The 21,777-nt window shown below is 40.7% G+C and overlaps 2 protein-coding genes across 2 annotated transcripts in view; both read left to right on the top strand.

The window, feature by feature from the left end:
• Nucleotides 1-545: 545 nt before the first annotated feature.
• Nucleotides 546-11,364, top strand: nup42 (nucleoporin 42). The gene is made up of 7 exons (XM_084131650.1): nucleotides 546-769; nucleotides 3,715-4,162; nucleotides 8,689-8,777; nucleotides 8,955-9,031; nucleotides 9,137-9,223; nucleotides 10,102-10,219; nucleotides 10,822-11,364. The coding sequence occupies exons 1-7, from the start codon at nucleotides 634-636 to the stop codon at nucleotides 11,289-11,291; spliced, it is 1,425 nt and encodes a 474-aa protein (XP_083987776.1). The 5' UTR covers nucleotides 546-633; the 3' UTR covers nucleotides 11,292-11,364.
• Nucleotides 11,365-11,505: 141 nt separating this feature from the next.
• tert (telomerase reverse transcriptase) overlaps nucleotides 11,506-21,777 on the top strand; it is a 26,330-nt gene continuing 16,058 nt past the window's right edge. The window contains exons 1-6 of the mRNA XM_084131615.1: nucleotides 11,506-12,479; nucleotides 13,311-14,463; nucleotides 15,829-16,015; nucleotides 16,840-16,993; nucleotides 20,714-20,881; nucleotides 21,739-21,777. The exon at nucleotides 21,739-21,777 is cut by the window's right edge and continues 123 nt beyond it. Of these exons, the coding sequence (XP_083987741.1) occupies nucleotides 12,249-12,479; nucleotides 13,311-14,463; nucleotides 15,829-16,015; nucleotides 16,840-16,993; nucleotides 20,714-20,881; nucleotides 21,739-21,777 (1,932 nt within the window). The 5' untranslated portion in view covers nucleotides 11,506-12,248. The remainder of the gene's footprint in view (nucleotides 12,480-13,310; nucleotides 14,464-15,828; nucleotides 16,016-16,839; nucleotides 16,994-20,713; nucleotides 20,882-21,738) is intronic.

Genomic DNA, 21,777 nt, shown 5'->3' with positions numbered 1-21,777 from the left:
TTACACTAAAATTAAATTAATCCACTTAAATACTACTGATCAAAGCCTTGTTTAGATCCTTATTTCATGTGAAAAAATGTTTTAAAGTCCCCCTGTGGTGAGAATTCAGCTTTTAATGTGGTGTTTTTAATATGCTTTAACTCAAACCATGTGTAAATTCATAAGTCGACACCATTGCTGAGTATTTTCTCCTTAAAACTGCAGTGAACCAAAGACAGTCTCAAAAACACGTCATAAACTAATAACCAATCTCGTCATCAATGAGTGGATATTTGAGCTGCCGTGAGTGGGTGGAGGCGGGGCTAATTTGCATATTCATGAATCGGCGTATATTAAATGAGGCAAGGGTGTAGAGTTACATTCAAGCTATTTTAAGGCATGACAAAAAAAATTCAGGGAAAAAACGTTCAAATATGTAATTTTGGTGATCAAAGATGAGTTTAAAGGGATACAATTATTGACTACAGAGGGACTTTAAATACTGTTTGAAGCGCCGCATCAATACTTTTATTTTGAAACGGTTTGTTTACGTCCAAAATGTGCGTCTTGCGTCATGCTGGTGCGCGTCGTTTGAGGAGCCGCGTCAAGCTCTGTCCCACAACAGCACATGATTTCTGTCTATAGAGTTTAAAGATGACAGTGTGCAGCTTCTTTCTTCAAGGTCGCTGTAGATACGGAGATAAATGCTGGAATGAGCATCCGAGAGGAGGAGGAAGAGGAGGAGGAGATAATCGAGGAAACCAGCAGCAACAACAGCCCAGCAGAGGAGGTCAGACATGAACACACTCTCAGTTCACAGGATTGGGGTTTTCATGAGCAAGATAGCATCCAGATATACAGTCTCTTACTAAACAACTATATATTACCATCGAGATTATATCGTTTTTGGACACTATAATGCTGTTAACACTTTGAATGTGTACTTAGATAATAAAGGCCTAATATTAATTAAATGAAAGGCAGCTTAACTGTACTTTCATAACTGTTTCACTTTGTAAAAATGTAAAATTAAATGTTTTACTTTAAAGCAAATTTTAATAATATTTTTTCGTGTTTTTAAAGTGTAAATAAGTACTCATTTTAAAGTGTTGACTAACATAGTTAAGAACATGTAAAGTAGGCTACTTATTTATAATTTTAACTGTAGTGTTTTTTGATATAACTAAGTGATTATTATCAACTTTATTATTTGCGTATAACAATGTACTTAAGTGAGTCTTAAAGTTCAAATAACTGGATTCAATAATAAATACATTTTCATTAGATTTGCAAATGTCATGCACTTTACATTACATCCAGTTCACATTTATATTCTTTAAGATTTAAATCTATAATAAGTACTCTTTAAAAAAAAAAGTGTTTTCACAAGGGAAATTCTGGTAAATACTATGGTCTATGTATTTATATGTCAAGTCAAGTCAAGTCATCCTCATTTATATAGCGCTTTTAACAATGTAGATTGTTTCAAAGCAGCTTTACAGAGACAAACGTATAATTTAGGGTAACAGAGATTGTTTTGGCTTTATAGCATATGTATATGTCTATATGGCATAAGCAGTAATTATGTTTGTCAACAAAAATCTTATATATACCTTGAGATCAGAAGGTGATCTTAAACGTGTGTCCAAACTTTTCACTGGTAGTGTTTTAAAATGTAAATTAAGTACACTATATTGCCAAAAGTATTGGGACACTCCTCCAAAACATTGAATTCAGGCGTTCCGGTCACTTCCATAGCCACTGTTGTATAAATCAAGCACTAGGCATGCAGACGCTTCTACACACATCTGTGAGAGAATGGGTCGCTCTCAGGAGCTCAGTGAATCCTAGCATGGGATCGTGATCGGTTGCCACCTGTGCAATAAGTCCATTCGTGAAATTTCCTCACTACTAAATATTCCACGGTCAACTGTTAGTGGTATTATAACAAAGTGGAAGCAATTGGGAACAACAGCAACTCAGCCACGAAGTGTTGACCCAGAGCGGGGTCAGCGCATGCTGAGGCTCACAGTGCGCAGAAGTCTCCAACTTTCTGCAGAGTCAATAGATACAGACCTCCAAACTTCGTGTGGCCTTCAGATTAGCTCTAGCCTGGCAAGCCAGACCTACATCAAGATGTTAGGTCTGGCAACTCACCATAGACATGGCTCAATCCGAGGGGCGGGATAAACGGTGGTCTTTCAAATTCCCTCAGCACGCAATAGGACAGCGCTACAACCAACCAGAGCATTTTCCCAACAGCGGAGCTAACGTTAGTTGATAGATTAAACTTTTGCCATATCTGGCCGGCAAAACTACGAACACATCTTCCTTTTTTAAGAATGACTTGAGTGCCGTTCTTTGTTCTTTTCTCAAAGAAAAGCTTAACTCCAAGTCCTCCAGAGTCGCGGCCAAAGCTGATTCGAAAGACCGCTGTTCGTCATCAGCCATTCTTTGTTTTCAAGTAGCAGGGAATTCACACGGAACCGTCACAACTCTGTCGTCATTATGTTAAGCCCGCCCACCGACTCTATACACGATGTGATTGGCCTGACCTGAGTTTGGTTTTTCCAGCTCAAAAAGTCAACGGAGAGTTGCTAGACTACCCTGGAAGCAAAATAAATTTTGCTGCCGCTAGGGTGCGTCTAGATTTCTAGGCTAGATTAGCTCAAGAACAGTGCGTAGAGCTTCATGGAATGGGTTTCCATGGCCGAGCAGCTGCATCCAAGCCTCACATCAACAAGTGCAATGTAAAGCGTCAGATGCAGTGGTGTAAAGCACGCCGCCGCTGTACTCTAGAGCAGTGGAGACATGTTCTCTGGAGTGACGAATCACGCTTCTCTGTCTGGCAATCCGATGGATGAGTCTGGGTTTGGCGGTCGCCAGGGGAACGGTCTTGCCTGACTGCATTGTGCCAAGTGTAAAGTTTGGTGGAGGGGGGGTTATGGTGCGGGGTTGTTTGGTGGAGGGGGGTTATGGTGTGGGGTTGTTTGGTGGAGGGGGGGTTATGGTGTGGGGTTGTTTGGTGGAGGGGGGGTTATGGTGTGGGGTTGGTTGGTGGAGGGGGGGTAATGGTGTGGGGTTGTTTGGTGGAGGGGGGGTTATGGTGTGGGGTTGTTTGGGGGAGGGGGTGTTATGGTGTGGGGTTGTTTGGTGGAGGGGGGACTATGGTGTGGGGTTGTTTGGTGGAGGGGGGGTAATGGTGTGGGGTTGTTTGGTGGAGGGGGGTAATGGTGTGGGGTTGTTTGGGGGAGGGGGGGTTATGGTGTGGGGTTGTTTGGTGGAGGGGGGTTATGGTGTGGGGTTGTTTGGTGGAGGGGGGGTTATGGTGTGGGGTTGTTTGGTGGAGGGGGGTAATGGTGTGGGGTTGTTTGGGGGAGGGGGGGTTATGGTCTGGGGTTGTTTGGTGGAGGGGGGGGGTTATGGTGTGGGGTTGTTTGGTGGAGGGGGGGTTATGGTGTGGGGTTGTTCTTCAGGGGTTGGCCCCTTAGTTCCAGTGAAAGGAACTCTTAATGCTTCAGCATACTAAGACATTTTGGGCAATTTCATGCTCCCAACTTTGTGGGAACAGTTTAGGGATGTTCCTGATCCAACATGACTGCGCACCAGTGCACAAAGCAGGTCCATAAACTTTTGGAAATATAGTGTATTTTAACACCCAGTATAACTTATACCATTTTTAAAAAAATATTTTTGAATGTTAACGGCAGTGACCAAAGTGATGTGTTGTTGCAGGCTATGGGAACCGCGTGTGGATAAACCCATCTCAACGGACTGGTGGCGAGTTCACCCAGCCCTCCTCGTTCTCCCGTGGCGGTAATGACTGGAGCAGAGGTGGCGGTAATGATTCGAATAGAGGCGGCGGTAATGACTGGAGCAGAGGTGGCGGGAATGACTGGAACAGAGGTGGCGGTAATGATTCGCACAGAGGCAGCGGTAATGATTGGAACAGAAGTGGCGGTAATGATTCGAACCGAGGCGGCGGTAATGACTGGAACAGAAGCGGCGGTAATGATTGGAACAGAAGTGGCGGTAATGATTGGAACAGAAGCGGCGGGACGTCCAGAGACATCAAGAGCTCTGACTTCAGCTTCAGCAACCAGAACAGATTCTCAGCGCTTGACTCTCCGAGCAACTTTGATAAAGCTGGACAAAACTCAACGAATGACAATGCAAAACATATGTAAGTGCAGTTTACGCTTATGCATTTTTGGGGAGGACTGCTTGTATACACAGCACTTCACTTTTTCCACATTTTGTAATGTTACAGCCTTATTCCAAAATGGATTAAATTCATTATTTTCCTAAAAATTCTACAAACAATGACAGCGTGAAAGAAGTTTGTTTGAAATCTTTGCAAATTTATTAAAAATAAAAATCGAAAAAATCACATGTACATAAGTGTTCACAGCCTTTGCCATGATGCTCAAAATTGAGCTCAGGTGCAATCCTGTTTCCACTGATCATCCTTGAGATGTTTCTACAACTGGATTGGAGTCCACCTGTGGTAAATTCAGTTGATTGGACATGATTTGGAAAGGCGCACACATATCTATATAAGGTCCCACAGTTAACAGTGCATGTCAGTGCAAAACCAAGCCATGAAGTCCAAGGAATTGCCTGTAGACCTCTGAGACAGGATTGTACCGAGGCACAGATCTGGGGAAGGGTACAGAAAAATTTCTGCAGCATTGAAGGTCCCAATGAGCACAGTGGAGGCCATCATCCATAAATGGAAGAAGTTTGGAATCACCAGGACTCTTCCTAGACCCATCCGCCCAGCCAAACTGAGCCATCGGGGGAGAAGGGCCTTAGTTAGGGAGGAGACCAAGAACCAAAGGTCACTCTGACAGAGTTCCAGCGTTTCTCTGTGGAGAGAGGATAACCTTCCAGAAGAACAACCATCTCTGCAGCTCTCCACCAAATATAGGCCTGTATGGTCGAGTGGCCAGACGGAAGCCTCAGTTAAAGGTACATGACAGCCCGCTTGGAGTTTGCCAAAAGGCACCTGAAGGGACACTTTGGGACATTGGGCTGGTACTCGTGTGTTTCCACCGCAAGATCTTTGGGCTGGTACTCGTGTGTTTCAACCGCAAGAACTTTGGGCTGGTACTCGTGTGTTTCCACTGCAAGAACTTTGGGACTTTGGGCTGGTACTCGTGTGTTTCCACCGCAAGAACTTTGGGCTGGTACTCGTGTGTTTCCACCGCAGGAACTTTGGGCTGGTACTCGTGTTTCCACCACAGGAACTTTGGGACTTTGGGCTGGTACTCGTGTTTCCACCGCAGGAACTTTGGGACTTTGGGCTGGTACTCGTGTGTTTCCACCGCAAGAACTTTGGGATTTTGGGCTGGTACTCGTGTGTTTCCACCACAGGAACTTTGGGACATTGGGCTGGTACTCGTGTGTTTCCACTGCAAGAACTTTGGGACTTTGGGCTGGTACTCGTGTGTTTCCACCGCAAGAACTTTGGGACTTTGGGCTGGTACTCGTGTGTTTCCACCGCAAGAACTTTGGGCTGGTACTCGTGTGTTTCCACCGCAGGAACTTTGGGACTTTGGGCTGGTACTCGTGTGTTTCCACCGCAGGAACTTTGGGACTTTGGGCTGGTACTCGTGTGTTTCCACCACAGGAACTTTGGGACATTGGGCTGGTACTCGTGTGTTTCCACCGCAAGAACTTTGGGACTTTGGGCTGGTACTTGTGTGTTTCCACCACAGGAACTTTGGGACATTGGGCTGGTACTCGTGTGTTTCCACCGCAAGAACTTTGGGCTGGTACTCGTGTGTTTCCACCGCAGGAACTTTGGGACTTTGGGCTGGTACTCGTGTGTTTCCACCACAGGAACTTTGGGACATTGGGCTGGTACTCGTGTGTTTCCACCGCAAGAACTTTGGGCTGGTACTCGTGTGTTTCCACCGCAAGAACTTTGGGACTTTGGGCTGGTACTCGTGTGTTTCCACCACAGGAACTTTGGGACATTGGGCTGGTACTCGTGTGTTTCCACCGCAAGAACTTTGGGCTGGTACTCGTGTGTTTCCACCGCAGGAACTTTGGGACTTTGGGCTGGTACTCGTGTATTCCACCGCAGGAACTTTGGGACTTTGGGCTGGTACTCGTGTGTTTCCACCACAGGAACTTTGGGCTGGTAACCGTGTGTTTCCACCACAGGCACTTTGGGACATTGGGCTGGTACTCGTGTGTTTCCACCGCAAGAACTTTGGGACTTTGGGCTGGTACTCGTGTGTTTCCACCGCAAGAACTTTGGGACTTTGGGCTGGTACTCGTGTGTTTCCACTGCAAGAACTTTGGGACTTTGGGCTGGTACTCGTGTGTTTCCACCACAAGAACTTTGGGCTGGTACTCGTGTGTTTCCACCGCAGGAACTTTGGGACTTTGGGCTGGTACTCGTGTGTTTCCACCGCAGGAACTTTGGGACTTTGGGCTGGTACTCGTGTGTTTCCACCACAGGAACTTTGGGACATTGGGCTGGTACTGGTGTGCTTCCACCACAGGAACTTTGGGACATTGGGCTGGTACTTGTGTGTTTCCACCGCAGGAACCAGGGTCTAAATGAAGTTCTGGGCAAATATTTCCCCCTCCGAAAGTCCCTGCTTGCGAGGTAGTACTTTTTCAAAGTTTAGGAACTTTCAGGGTTGGGACTTGGGCGCTGATTGGTTGAGTTCATGCCGTATTTTGATTGCTTGGCTCCACACAGCATTTTATTTCAACCACCATCTGTTGCGGCGCGTGCAGTAACAGTTGTCTGCTATTCGAATCAACAATGGAGTCTAAAAAATACGACCGATGGACCAACGACGAGGTTCAGGCTTTAGGAAGAAATCCAGCGGGAACTGTAAAGTAGAGCGCAGTCCTACGTCACCAGAGTAATTTGCCTAATCTTCACGGTACTTTAGACTGTGGTGGAAACACGGCTAGCAACAGGTCTGGGGGGAAAAAATTCCTGGGACAAATTGTTCCGGGTAATTTCGGTGGAAACACGGCACATGAGAAACAAAATTCTCTGGTCTGATGAAACAAAGATTGAACTCTTTGGCCTGAATGGCAAGCGTCATGTCTGGAGGAAACCTGGCTCCGCTCATCACCTGGCCAATACCATCCCTAGAGTGAAGCCTGGTGGTGGCAGCATCAGCTGTGGGGATGTTTTCAGCGGCAGGGACTGGTCAGGATCGAGGGAAAGATAAATGCAGCAATGTACAGAGACATCCGTGATGAAAACCTGCTCCAAAGGCTGTGAATACTTATGCACATGTGATTTTTTTCGTTTTTCATAGGGCTGCACAATATATCGAAATTATCGAAATAACGCAAATATATATATTGCAATATGCATATCGCAACCGCGCAACGGCTTGCAATAACTGGGGTCATGAACAAAAGACAAAGAGAAAATCCCTCACTGCTCTTGGCTGAATAACTTTAGTAGCTTTAAAGGGGTCGTTGATTATGATTTCACTTTTCTAACTGTAGGTAGTGTGTAATGTTGCTGTTTGAGCATAAACAACATCTGCAAAGTTACAACTCTCAAAGTTCAAAGCAAAGAAAGATATTTTCTTTTAAAGAAATCGCTTTTTAAGGACTACAACAAACGGCTGGTAGAGACTACACGACATTCCTTCCGGGTTAGTGACATCACCAACCCTAAATTTTACATAAACCCCGCCCCCGGAACGCGATTTACAGATTATCAAGACAGAATATGCTAATCAATGACTAGAAGATAACTACACATCAGCTTCATAAATTCACCAACTAACCATTCAGAAATGTTGTCTACATGTTGTCCCTTCTTCTTGAGTATCTCTTTCTTACTCCAGTTTGAACATAAAAAGCTAAAAGTTTTTGAAATGTTCAGTGCATGTGTGTGTGAGGTAAAAGGACACAAGCTGTTGAAGCTCCGCCCCCTTTGCCGTGAGCAGCAGCTCATTTGCATTTAAAGGGACAGACACAAAAACGGTGCGTTTTTGCTCACCCTCAAAAAGTGACAATTTTAACATGCTATATAAAAATATCTATTTTGAGCTAAAACTTCACACACACACTCTGGGGACATCAGAGACTTATTTTACATCTTGTGAAAAGGGCATTATACCACCCCTTTAAATAAGAATCAGTATATTAATTCATGCAGTGAAAACTAAGCAGTTTTTTTATTTTTGCATTTGATTATTCAGTTTCTGTTGTTTAATAACCCTAATGTAGGATAACCTGAACCCCTTAACCCCGAGGTTTACACTGATGTTAAAATAAATAACACTTCTTGCGCTACAGTAAAACACTGATGCTCACTTTCAGAAGTTGTAGGGATGTTTTCTTGTCACAAAAAGAATGTGAAACACGTATGTAGGTTATATAATTTTAAATATATTTTAAAGATCATTTAAGTTTATTTTACACACTTTAAGCATTATCGTATAGCATATTGAATATCGCATTATTTAATGAGTTATCGCATATCGCATTTTTCTTCAATATTGTGCAGCCCTAGTTTTTCATTTTTTTATAAATTTGCAAAGATTTCAAACTTCTTTCACGTTGTCATTATGGGTATTGTTTGTAGAATTTTGAGGGAAATAATGAATTTAATCCATTTTTGAATAAGGCTGGAACATAACAAAATGTGGAAAAAGTGAAGCACTGTGAATACATTGATGCACATTGTGTTTTTATTGCATATTTGTATTTCAGAGATACAATCCAGACAGACATGGAGGTCTGGCAGACTTCTGGCCAGTGGCCGTTTTCATGCTATTCGTCCCTCAACGCACAGATCTCAGGTCAGTTTAGCTGTCAGTCTTTTGCCTTTCAAGCAAACACGAGCTGCTAAGTTTTGCACGGGTGAAAAAACACATGCATGTCTGACAAACATGACCAGCTGGCACTGAGCTGCTGCATTATTTTGCAGTTAGACAACGGGATTTTATCTTTATATCTGTTCATCTTTTCTTTTGCAGGGTTTGTTGACTTGTCTCCAGAGGAGCTGAGACAGGAATATTACTCCTGCCGAGCGTCTGGTGATATACAGCCTTATGTAAGACAGCCACTTCACTTCTTCAGTGAATGAGCAGATTCAAGAGACTTTATTTCCCATGATGCTGCATCTGAGCATTTCATGTAATCCTGTGTGGTGTTTCAGGTGAACTCAGTCCAACTGCTGGCCAACCAATGGAGTAGCAGAGTTCAGGAGCTGCGCACCATGAGCAGCTCCACTCAGATCAGTGTGGTAAGATGATGTTTCTCACTTGGCAAGTTGGCATTGAACCGGATGGACGGAAGGAGTTTATGTAAGGGATGATGTACATCCAGCCGGCTGTTATGTCAGAATAAACCCGACCGGGTGATCAGGATCAGGTCTTCATCAGCCTGAAGGGGTTTATTCTGAGATAACAACCGGCTGGATGTACATCATCCCGCTTATTACACGGATACTTTCCACATAAGTAAATAATTAGACAAGAAATATTAATCTCAGTTTAAATATTTTATTAGCTCTTTAAACGCAAAGCTTCCGTGGAGAGAGCAGTTTCAGCGGCAAGTTCAAACTAGACGGACATTTAAGAGATACGGTATACAGTCATACACTTATTACACAGCATTTCGCCACATACATAATTATGGAGATATATTATTAAAATTATGAAATATAAGAGATATTGATTTCAGATTAAACTGTTTTAAAATCGTACATGTTTGTTATCCTATAATCCAACGGTGTACAAAACAATAGTCACAAAATGGCCGCCGCTGCGTTTGTGTGAAATGAGAGAGAGTGAGTCCACGATACTGGATGGCATAATTAAATAACTGTACACAAAATATTTATTTGACTGAGTTTTAATATTTTATTAGCTCACCAAATGCAAAACTCCCATGAAGTTTATATATATATTTATATCAATAATATACCGCTGGATGGCGCGATTGACCAATCAGAATCAAGTATTCAAATGTAAAGCCAAACCAATCTCTGTTACTGTAATCTCCTATTATCACTGTAAAGCTGCTTTGAAACAATCCATATTGTTAAAAGCGCTGTATAAATGAAGGTGACTTGACTATTCCACAGAGCCGTGTAGTAAATCGTGTTGTTGATGTCCTCAGATCTCAGAGCTGAATAACTCCAGTTCCCAGACGCCATCACAGGGGTTCGGTGCGACACCATCAGGGTTTGGAATCACTTCTTCATCATCAACGTCAACATCTGGCTTTGGAGCAGGAGGTTAGTTCTGGATTTCTTCACAGTAATAAACAGGAAAATAACAGTGTTAAAGGTACACTCTGATTTTGGCCCTCTAGAGGTTAAAAAACAAAAGAGTTTTGCGATAAATCGTGATAATCTTTTTTTCTTAAATATATGCATGCATGTGTGTGTGTGTGTGTGTATTTATATATACAAAATAATTATACACAGTACACACACATATTATGTAAACACAAATTTTTATTTTGGATGCGATTAATCGTTGCACAGCACTAGTTAAAATTGAATCAAATGTTGTTGTTTTTTTGTTTTTTTTATAATTGAAGTCTTTATTTATTTTAACATTTTTAACAAAACAAAACCAAACACCCACAAAAAAAAAAAAGACAGCTTCCAAACACATGATTAAATCACTTTTGAATTTTGGGCCCATTATCAATAACCACTATAGACAGACACAAAAAAGATACAATAAAATCAAATTATAAAGTGCCTATACAAATGTTTTGTGTTGTTTGGAGCTGATATGCTGGTAAATTTAAATGAAACCTATCAGCTCTTTGAAAATGGGTTTTCTTTTTTTTTTTTTTTTTTAGTAAACGGCTATATTGTTTTCTCAGGGTTTGGTTCCGGCCCTCAGAGCAGCAGCAGCTTCAGCTTTGCCTCGTCCAAAACTGACTTCGGAGCTTCACATACTACCCAGAATGCATCTGGGTTTGGAGATGCTGTGTTCAGCACTGCTCAGACGGCACCAGGTTTCGGCAGTCCCGCTCCGTCTGCGTCCTCCTTTTCTTTTGCCCCGCCAGCTGCAGAAAATAAGCCCAGCTCAGCAGCCGGGTTCAGCTTCAAGACGTCTGCGGGAGGATTGGGCTCCGGGTTCGGGTCCTCGGCACCGGTCGCGAGCAGTGGCTTCGGTCAGAGCAGCGGTGTGTTCAGTGGAGCTGCAGATTCTGCTGGGAGTTCAAGAGACAGTCTGTTCACGGCCCAGAGCGACCTGACAGCCGAAGAACTGAAGGAGTTCACAGCCAAGCGCTTTACTCTGGGTCAGATCCCTCTCAAACCTCCTCCTGCTGACCTCCTCATGGTCTAACACTGACTCTGGGGGTCTGAGAACGGACTCATCTTTTTAATGCAATATTAATAAACATGTTTATGGACTAAGACAGCGAGTTTTTGTGTTTTAGTTAAACTTTACTGAAATTGCATTGTGGGTAATCCTTTAAAAATACTTGGTATTATGGTAAATCATGGTCAATATCATTGATATTGCATATGAAGTAATATTAACAAATACAATTTTATCTATTAAACTATGAAAAAGTGCATACGAATAGCATTTGCTGCATACAGTCCCTTATTGCTGTGCCGTAGTACAGTGATGGTATCAAAACCATGGTACTGATTCTCTTATTTATATACAAAAGTATTTACATGATACTTTAAAGAATACTATGGTGCATTTGCAAGATATTATGCGAATACCATGTCCAAAAACCATGATGTTATAGTACATTTGCAAAAAGCAAGTGCTTTGTGTTCAAAATGAGCATAAAATAATAAATAAAAAATGTAATTAAAAATAAACTTAAATGTATTTACTATATACACAGTATAGTCAGAAATTATGAAATGCAATTATAAAATGTTACAAATATTTGTTAAACACCGTGTTTATTTATCATTGTTCTCATTTATTTTGTTTATGTGGTTGTAAAGTCAATTTAGTTATAATATTGTTTTGATAATCTGCTTGCTATTTACTGTTTTAACATGCTTATAAAGTAATTTCATTTCAATTAATTTACACATATGATTGCACGGATATGACTTTTAGCACGGAAGAAAGATGGAAATAAGCAGTCACGGGAAATCCGCCCCGACAGCTCTAAAATTCTGGTTATTTCGAAGAAAAAAAGATACGTAGCTTTAATTTGCGTTTTAATTCGTCTTAACATCAGGGTCATGTGACAGATGATTGATTGGTGGAGATGCAGCGCGCGACGCCCGAAACGCCGGAGGCGGGAAACCCACCATCACACACGGACTCATGTCTCGACGCGACGCGACAGATGGCGGGTTCAAATATGTATTTGGCATTTTGCGATCGTTATATCCCGTCGTGCAGACTCTGGAGGAGTTCACAGATGGGCTTGTGTTTTCTGATGGACGGAAGCCGGCTCTGCTGGAGGAAAGAGACGGAGCGCGTTTTAAAAATCTCGTCAGAGGACTGACGATATGCTCGTTCACGCCACCACAGCAGCAGCGCGTGCCCGCTCAGGTACCTCACACTCAGCACTTTCTGACCGTTTGTTTACACATCAAAACAAACTGGGGTTTCAGAAAAGTTTTGATCATTTAGAGGCCTTAGAATGTCATGTATTAAAATATGATTCAGTAGGCTTTATTGGGTTGATTACATTTCAGTCCCTTACGGAAATGAACCATGGTTTTATTATAGTGAAAGTGTAGTAAGTAATCATGTTTTTTTATTGTATCTCCGATGTAAAAGCCACCTATGTCAAAAAATATATAATAATATTGAGTAATAATAATACTGTCACTTCAAACTCACTAAATCCCAGACTCAGCACATTCAGAAATGTAACGTTACTTTGGTAGAAACCTATGTCAGAAACATGACCAGAACTCAGAGTTATCAGATCAGTTGATATTTGACTGGTTTTGTCCGTCCTTCTGTTAGACTGTCTCACACATGAATTATGTTGAATATCTGTCAGATGTTAAATTTAACTACACAATTAGATAATACCAGTTTAGCTCAACCAATCACCAAGCAATGCTTCATTGTGTTCAGTCTGTGTGTAAAAAGAGCATTAGCAATTAAAGAAAAAACACTTCAGCAGAACATGATCAGGTCAAAGTGTCTGAATCATTTTTGGTCCCAAATGTTTATAAATGTTACTGGTAGTCACTGTATGAAGAGATTTTTGGTATAATATGTCACAGTTGAGTTTACTTTATTTTGCTCTCCTCGCTTACAGAAATGAACTATAGTGTCCTGCACACACTAGTAAAAAAAAAGTTGGTTTGACTGTAACTTTATAAACTATAATCACTGTTAAATGATATATTATGTGTCTTATTTCAGCTCAGCACGCTTCCGGAGGTTCTGGCGTTCACCCTAAACCACATTAAACGGAAGAAGCTGAGGAACGTCCTGGGATTCGGCTATCAGTGCAATGACGTGACGGCCTGTTCGGATCCGTTCCGGTTCCACGGAGACGTTTCCCAGACGGCGGCGTACATCAGCACGAGCGAGCTGTGGAAGCGGATCAACCAGCGTCTGGGAACCGAGGTCACGCGGCACCTGCTACAGGACTGCGCCGTGTTCGCTACCGTCCCGCCCTCGTGTTTGCTACAGGTGTGCGGAGAGCCCGTGTACGACCGGCTAATCCCGCGCGCATGGTCCGGGTTTTCCCTCAGCCACGTCTCGAGTCAAACATGGAAAAATCCCAGTGTCCCGTGGAAGACAAACGCAAGAGATGTTAAGACGATCCCAAGAGACGTTAAGAAGTTCGCAAGAGACGCTAAGACTTTCGCAAGAGACGCTAAGATGTTAACAGTCTCAAGAAAGAGAGCGAGAGATGACGAGAAACACGATAAACATCCTGTTATGAAGAAGCGAAAACTGATTACGGATGAATCCGATGGGCCGTCGACCGCAAATCACGGATCTCGGAGCTGGAAACCCGCAGAGCAACGCCCTCCTCGACCGTCACACTGTTCGATACGCGTTCTTAGCATGCTGTATAATGGGCGGGGCATGAAGAGCTTCCTGCTCAACAGGAAACTGAAAGATGTGGGCGGGGCTAGACGTCTGCAGGGGGCGGATCTCGTCCGGATGATATTCCTCCAATCAGAGTTAAACACGCAGGGTAGACTGAAGAAACTTCCAAAGCGTTTCTTCGCGATGGTTCCCCTGTTCAGTCGACTCTTACGCCAGCACAGGAAGTGTCCGTACGCCTTGTTCCTGCACAGGAAGTGCTCTGGGACTCAAGATGCGCAAGATATGGAGTCGTTGCTCAAATTGCACTTCTCCGCGTACAGGGTGTATCTGTTCGTGAGGGAATGTTTGCTTTACGTTGTTCCTGAGGAACTTTGGGGATCCCAGGAAAATCGACTTCACTTCCTGTCCAATGTGAAGAACTTCCTGCGTCTTGGGAAATTTGAGCGCCTCCCGTTGGACCAGCTGATGTGGAAGATGAAGGTTAAGGCCTGCCATTGGCTGGGACACAAGAAACGTGCGTCTTTAACGCCTTTATTCGTAACTCTTATTTATTACAACTTTGGTTGTTTGAAGCCAAAAAAACAGACTGGATGTTTTTTGTATCATGCAGGTTTGTTATCGTTAACTAAAACTAAAACCAGAACAAAACATTTTCATTACTTGAAATAATAAATAAAAAAACTATATTTCAGCTAGTTGCCAAGACAAAGTTCATCATTCATTTATTTGAAGTACTAAAATAAAAATATAAATATAAGAGCATATTAAAAAAACTAAAGATTACAAAAATACTCATCAAAATGACTAATTACTAAATAAAAACAATTAGTTAATTGCTAATATAAATAAAAACTATGATAGTATATCTAGGGTTGGTTATTGTTTGACTTTTAACGATTCTGATTTCGATTCCAATGAGGTAAAAAAAAACTTAGATATCATTCACATTTAGTCTTATTGCAAAACATTTAATTGTAGTTTAATATCATGAACAGAAATCAACAGGCTAAAGAACACTTACACAAGGAGCGTTTGCCTGTGGTTTAAAAACACCATAGAAGAACAACTAGCCGAGCTAAATATACATTTCAAGCATTATTAAAGACAAGTAAACACTCAGTAATTAAAATAAAAAAATAGCAATCGCAACAAATAGACACAACTGAAGAAAGATACGATTGAAATAAACAGTGTTTTAAGATTTTCAGGTTCAGAAACTGTGATCAAATGTAAAATAACACTGCAGTTTATTAATAAAATATATTACAAATATAGTAACAAAAGTTATTCAGCCAAGAACGAGTGAATTTTCTCTTTTGATTAGTGTTATTATAGAGACGACAGCAGGAATATTAGTGTTATTATAGAGACGACAGCAGGAATATTAGTGTTATTATAGAGACGACAGCAGGAATATTAGTGTTATTATAGAGACGGCAGCAGGAATATTAGTGTTATTATAGAGACGACAGCAGGAATATTAGTGTTATTATAGAGACGGCAGGAATATTAGGCTGCTGTCACTTTAAGAGCTGCACTGATCTAATATACTGATACACACATGCCTGAAAACGGTGCGAGTTTCTTTCTTGAATGGTTTAAAGTCACATTGAAATGCTCACAAAAGAATCGATAAGAGGAATCGAAATTTTTATTTTATAACAACTATCCGATTCCTGACCTCAAGTATTCGATTCCCAACCCTTAGTACAGTAGTCAACATTTGAAGTGGATCAAAAGCTTTCATCAAAGTTATACATGGATTTTGAACAATACCCGTTCTTGTCTTTTGGTCCACTTCAAATGTTGGCCCCTGTGTCTCACTGGCAGTAAATGAACAGTGAAGAGCTTGAGTGACTGAGCTGATGTGTTGCTGTAGGTCACTGCGCCAGTGAGCATCGCTACAGAGAGTGGATCTGCGCTCAGTTCCTGGCCTGGACGCTCAGTGGTTTCGTGGTGGGTCTGGTGCGGGCGCTCTTCTACGTCACCGAGAGCATGGGGCAGAAACACGCGCTGCGCTTCTACAGGGCTGAAGTCTGGAGCAAACTACAGGACATGGCCTTCAGGTGCGCGCAACAACAGTCATGTGACTCACGACACGCGTCAAAAGACATAAGAAATCATATTTGAGTAGAAACCCGAAATGAAGCCCGTTTTTAGGATTATGGGTTTTTTTCTCATGACAAATACATTTTTGCTCACTTCTCATTATTGTAAATAAAACTAGTTTTTACTACCAATTATACTATTTATTTATTACAGTATATAGATAAGTTCTTTTAAGCTTAGATTTTTTTTAATTTTTTTTATTTTGTAGATGCTTTTAGTCAAATTATGTCAATTTGAATTAAAGTTATAAGTAAAATGTATATTTAAATATATTAATTTTCACTTGTACATTTGTTTTATAAATATTTATATACATTTTTGCATATTTATATAGAATGTATAAATATACAATAGTCAACATTTGAAGGGGATCAAAACCTTTCATCAAAGTTATACATGAATTTTTAACAATACCCGTTCTTGTCTCAGGACAACTTTGATGAACTTTTTTTGATCCACTTCAAATGTTGACTACTGTATATATTTGCATTGAAAAATAAACCTTATTGTACTACTGGTAGTATTGTTTGTACTGAATTTCATTTATGCTAATTATTAAAAACTCTCTGAACCTGATTGTATAACTGCAATGAGAAATATGTTTTGTTTAATATTATTGTCCTCATTAATGTTACCATCTCATTAATGGTAAAGTGTCCATGGACACTTGGTCCTTCATATTATTGTACTCCGAAAACTATGTAATGAGCTATATTTTTGAGAAATGTTTATCAGTGTGCTAGTGTTTGGTTCTGGTCCTGATCTGATTGTTTGTTGTCAGAGTTCATCTGTCTAAGGGCCAGTGGAGGGCCCTGTCTCCGTCTCAGGCCTTGAAGTTCCCGAAGACCACGGTAACATCCCGAATCCGGTTCATCCCGAAGGTGAGCAGCATGAGGCCCATCACTCGACTCACGGGGAGCAGAGAGTCCCTGCAGGTGAGTTCACTATCGTTACACATCTCACTAGTGTTACACATCTCACTAGTGTTACACATCACACTAGCGTTACACATCACACTAGTGTTACACATCTCACTAGCGTTACACATCGCACTAGTGTTACGTCTCACTAGCGTTACACATCTCACTAGCGTTACACATCTCACTAGTGTTACCCATCTCACTAGCGTTACACATCTCACTAGTGTTACACATCTCACTAGCGTTACACATCACACTAGCGTTACACATCTCACTAGTGTTACACGTCTCACTAGTGTTACACGTCTCAGTGTTACACGTCTCACTAGTGTTACACATCTCACTAGCGTTACCCATCTCACTAGTGTTACACGTCTCACTAGAGTTACCCATCTCATTAGTGTTACACGTCTCACTAGCGTTACACATCTCCCTAGCGTTACACATCTCACTAGTGTTATACATCTCACTAGCGTTACACATCACACTAGTTACCCATCTCATTAGTGTTACACGTCTCCCTAGCGTTACACATCTCACTAGAGTTACCCATCTCATTAGTGTTACACATCTCACTTGCATTACACATCTCATTAGTGTTACACATCTCACTAGCGTTACACATCGCACTAGTGTTACGTCTCACTAGCGTTACACATCTCACTAGCGTTACACATCTCACTAGCGTTACACATCTCACTAGTGTTACACATCTCACTAGCGTTACACATCTCACCAGGGTTCCCGCGGGGTCTTAAAAAGTCTTAAAATGTCTTAAATTCTGAACTTTAAATTTAAGGCCTTAAAACGTCTTAAAAACAGCCAGATTTTCATCCGCGGTCTTAAATTTCGTTTAGTCAGGTCTTAAAAAAGATTTTACCCTCGTTCATTTCCAGAAACGCTGGCCGCATTAAGTTATTACAAAGTAGCAAAAAAGTATCGAAGTCGCTCGCCAAGAGGCAGTTCACATATCGCGTCTTTTTCGCGCTCAAGTTCATTCAAATGTAGGCGCGCGGTAAGCGCACTTATAATTGAAGCGACGCGCTCGTTTTTTTTCCAGGCGCAGCAACATGAAAAAAGACATGAAGGATGGGGGTGCACCCAAACACTACGGGTGTTTTTCTCTTCTCCGTAAATAAATCTTGTAACAGAGCTATAGCAAGCGTTTTTCGGCGGTGGAAATCCATTAGCCACTAAAACTTTTTTGTCATTGTGGAGTTGCATAGCAACGACAGACGCCACGGGAAAATCGGACCGAATTTTACTATTAATAATAAAAGATAAGCTAAAGTGTATTGTAAATGTCACTAAATCATATTTTATAAAAAGAATGAGTCAAAAAAGATAAATTAAAGTCTGAAATATGTGAGGTTTATCTTTTTATAAAAACCTTTTTTGTCAACTGTATTTGAACTTGTACATGTTAGTATATAACATGTTGCAAGACACTTTTAAAATCTGGCTATCATTTTTAATCGTATTATTTTAATGTTTATGTTAGTGCGTATTGATGCTAATTTTAATTGTTATTTGCTGTTTTTAGACATAAAACTTGGTGAATTGATTTCATTGTGTAGTATTAGTACTTTTTGAACAGGATTCTGTGATAAGTGATAATTTTTGGCACTATAATAATTAAATGAAATGTTCATGCCATTTCATCTCTAGTTATGATCAACTATGATCAACTAAAATCAACTAATTATGTGTTTTTTACAGTAGGCCTATAATATGCAAAGTACAATTTTCTATAAAAAAAATTATATCTGATTCTGTTCTTTTCTCTGACACGTGTTGTTGGGTCTGGAAGGTTACTAATGTGATTGCTTTATCTGTAAATTAAGTTAATGCTTTTTCAATTACTGAATTCATTGAAATAAAATGAATTCTTTGATTTGAATATTTTTTGGCAATGCGTCGTGTAGGTCTTAAATTTCAATCTTTATGGTCTTAAAATGTCTTAAAAAGGTCTTAAATTTGACTAACTGAAACCTGCAGGAACCCTGTCTCACTAGTTACCCATCTCACTAGCGTTACACATCTCACTAGAGTTACACATCTCACTAGCGTTACACATCTCACTAGTGTTACACAGCACATCTCACTAGCGTTACACATATCACTAGCGTTACACATCTCCCTAGCGTTACACACCTCCCTAGCCTTACACATCTCACTAGCGTTACACATCTCACTAGAGTTACACATCTCACTAGCGTTACACATCTCACTAGTGTTACACAGCACATCTCACTAGCGTTACACATATCACTAGCGTTACACATCTCCCTAGCGTTACACACCTCCCTAGCCTTACACATCTCACTAGAGTTACACATCTCACTAGAGTTACCCATCTCACTAGTGTTACACATCTCACTTGCATTACACATCTCATTAGTGTTACACATCTCACTAGCGTTACACATCGCACTAGTGTTACGTCTCACTAGTGTTACACATCTCACTAGCGTTACACATCTCATTAGAGTTACACATCTCATTAGAGTTACACATCTCACTAGCGTTACACATCTCACTAGTGTTACACATCTCACATCTCACTAGCGTTACACATCTCACTAGTTACCCATCTCACTAGCGTTACACATCTCACTAGCGTTACACATCTCACTAGAGTTACACATCTCACTAGCGTTACACATCTCACTAGTGTTACACAGCACATCTCACTAGCGTTACACATCTCACTAGTGTTACACAGCACATCTCACTAGCGTTACACATCTCCCTAGCGTTACACATCTCCCTAGCGTTACACATCTCCCTAGCGTTACACATCTCACTAGCGTTACACATCTCACTAGCTTTACAAATCTCGCTAGCGTTACACATCTTGCTAGTGTTACACATCTCACTAGCGTTACACTAGCGCTACACAACTTACTAGCATTACACATCTCACTAGCTACACATCTCACTAGCATTACACGTCTCACTAGCGTTACACATCTCACTAGCGCTACACATCTCACTAGCATTACACACTAGCGTTCACTAGCATCACACATTTTAGTTATTGGCATCAACCTTCTCACTCAGCAGTACGTTTAGTACAATATGAATGTATAAGGAAAAGTGGGTAATTCTTCACAATAACATTTGATAATACGAACTAACAATGAGCAATATATTCAGTCAAACCAAAATTTATTCAGACATTTCTGACATTATCACAGTTTATTCGTTATAGTTTTGATATTTCACTGGTTTTGTCCGTCCTTCTGTTAGACTGTCTCACACATGAATTATGTTGAATATCTGTCAGCTGTTAAATTTAACTACACAATTAGATAATACCAGTTTAACTCAACCAATCACCAAGCAATGCTTCATTGTGTTCAGTCTGTGTGTAAAAAGAGCATTAGCAATTACAGAAAAAACACTTCAGCAAAACATGATCAGGTCAAAGTGTCTGAATCATTATTAGTCCCAAATTGTTATAAATTTTACTGGTAGTCACTGTAATTTCTAGGTATAATATGTCACAGTTTACTTTATTTTGCTCTCCTCACTTACATAAATGAACTATAGTGTTCTGCACACACTAGTAAAAAAATATAAAAAATTATATCTGGTCTGGCTATATTTGACTGTATATTTACCACATTTTATTCATATTTGTTAATACAAATTATTAGGTTTTTCTTTTTTTACATGTGAAAATAGTGTGGTTGTGTAATGTTCTTTAACTATATTTTCCTTCATGAGCAGCATTTCCAGAGTTGCGTGCGGGTCCTGCTGAACGTGCTGAGTGTGTGTGTGCGCAAGGCCCCGGGGCCCATGGGCTCCACCGTCTGGGGTTGGCAGGACATTCACAGGGTCCTCAGAAACTTCAGTCCGCAGCAGAAGAGCTCGCCGCGACCACTGTACTTCGTCAAGGTGAGGAGGATCGTGAGAGAAGCTTTACTGCCATGATCCTCTTGTGCGGGACACACTATCTGAAATGTAAAGACGGTTATTTATTTTCATTATACAGTATGTTTGTATCATATATATATATATATATATATATATATATATATATATATATACACTCACTCACTCACTCACTCACACACATGCACACACATACACGCTCAAACACACACACATATACACACTCTCACACGCATATATTAACACACATGCACATACACACACACACCTAAATACACACACACCGCTACACAGCCTTTAATTGTAATCAAATTGCGTAGTTGTGCTTGTCGATTGTTTTATTTGTGATAATTGTGCCGACATTATTTTTTGCCAGCCTGTCATACAAAGAAATTATGAACGCATGCAGAAACGAGAGAACCAATGAAATATAAAAATGCATTATGTTGTAGTCAGTGTATGCTTTTTTTTTTTTTGTGTATAAAATAAAGCCTGTGGCTGTAGTTTGCCTTTTTTTTTTACAGATAATTCTGTCAGATTAATTCCTTGACCAGGGTTAGGGTTTTGCTCTTCCCTCATATTTAAAATATTTTAATATATAGATTTTATTAATTTATTTTTAAATATAAATAATTATTATATACGATATATACATTTCAAATGTATTTGTGTAACACATTTAGTGATAAATATTGATTTAAAGCAGCAGTAATTGTCATTGTACTGTTGATGAGAACAGCGTTTGAACTTTGACAGAAATCTCACTGTACTTTGTTCCGTCTCCCATCATTCTCTGTGTGTGTGTGTGTGTGTGTGTGTGTGTGTGTGTGTGTGTGTGTGTGTGTGTGTGTGTGTGTCAGGTGGACGTGAGCGGGGCGTACGACAGTCTTCCTCACCAC

This window comes from Abramis brama (assembly GCF_963993115.1).
Source record: "Abramis brama genome assembly, chromosome: 12".
In the NCBI taxonomy this organism is placed as follows: Eukaryota; Metazoa; Chordata; class Actinopteri; order Cypriniformes; family Leuciscidae; genus Abramis; species Abramis brama.
The sequence above is the reverse complement of the archived record's forward strand: the minus strand, read 5'-3'. Positions and strand labels throughout refer to the sequence as shown.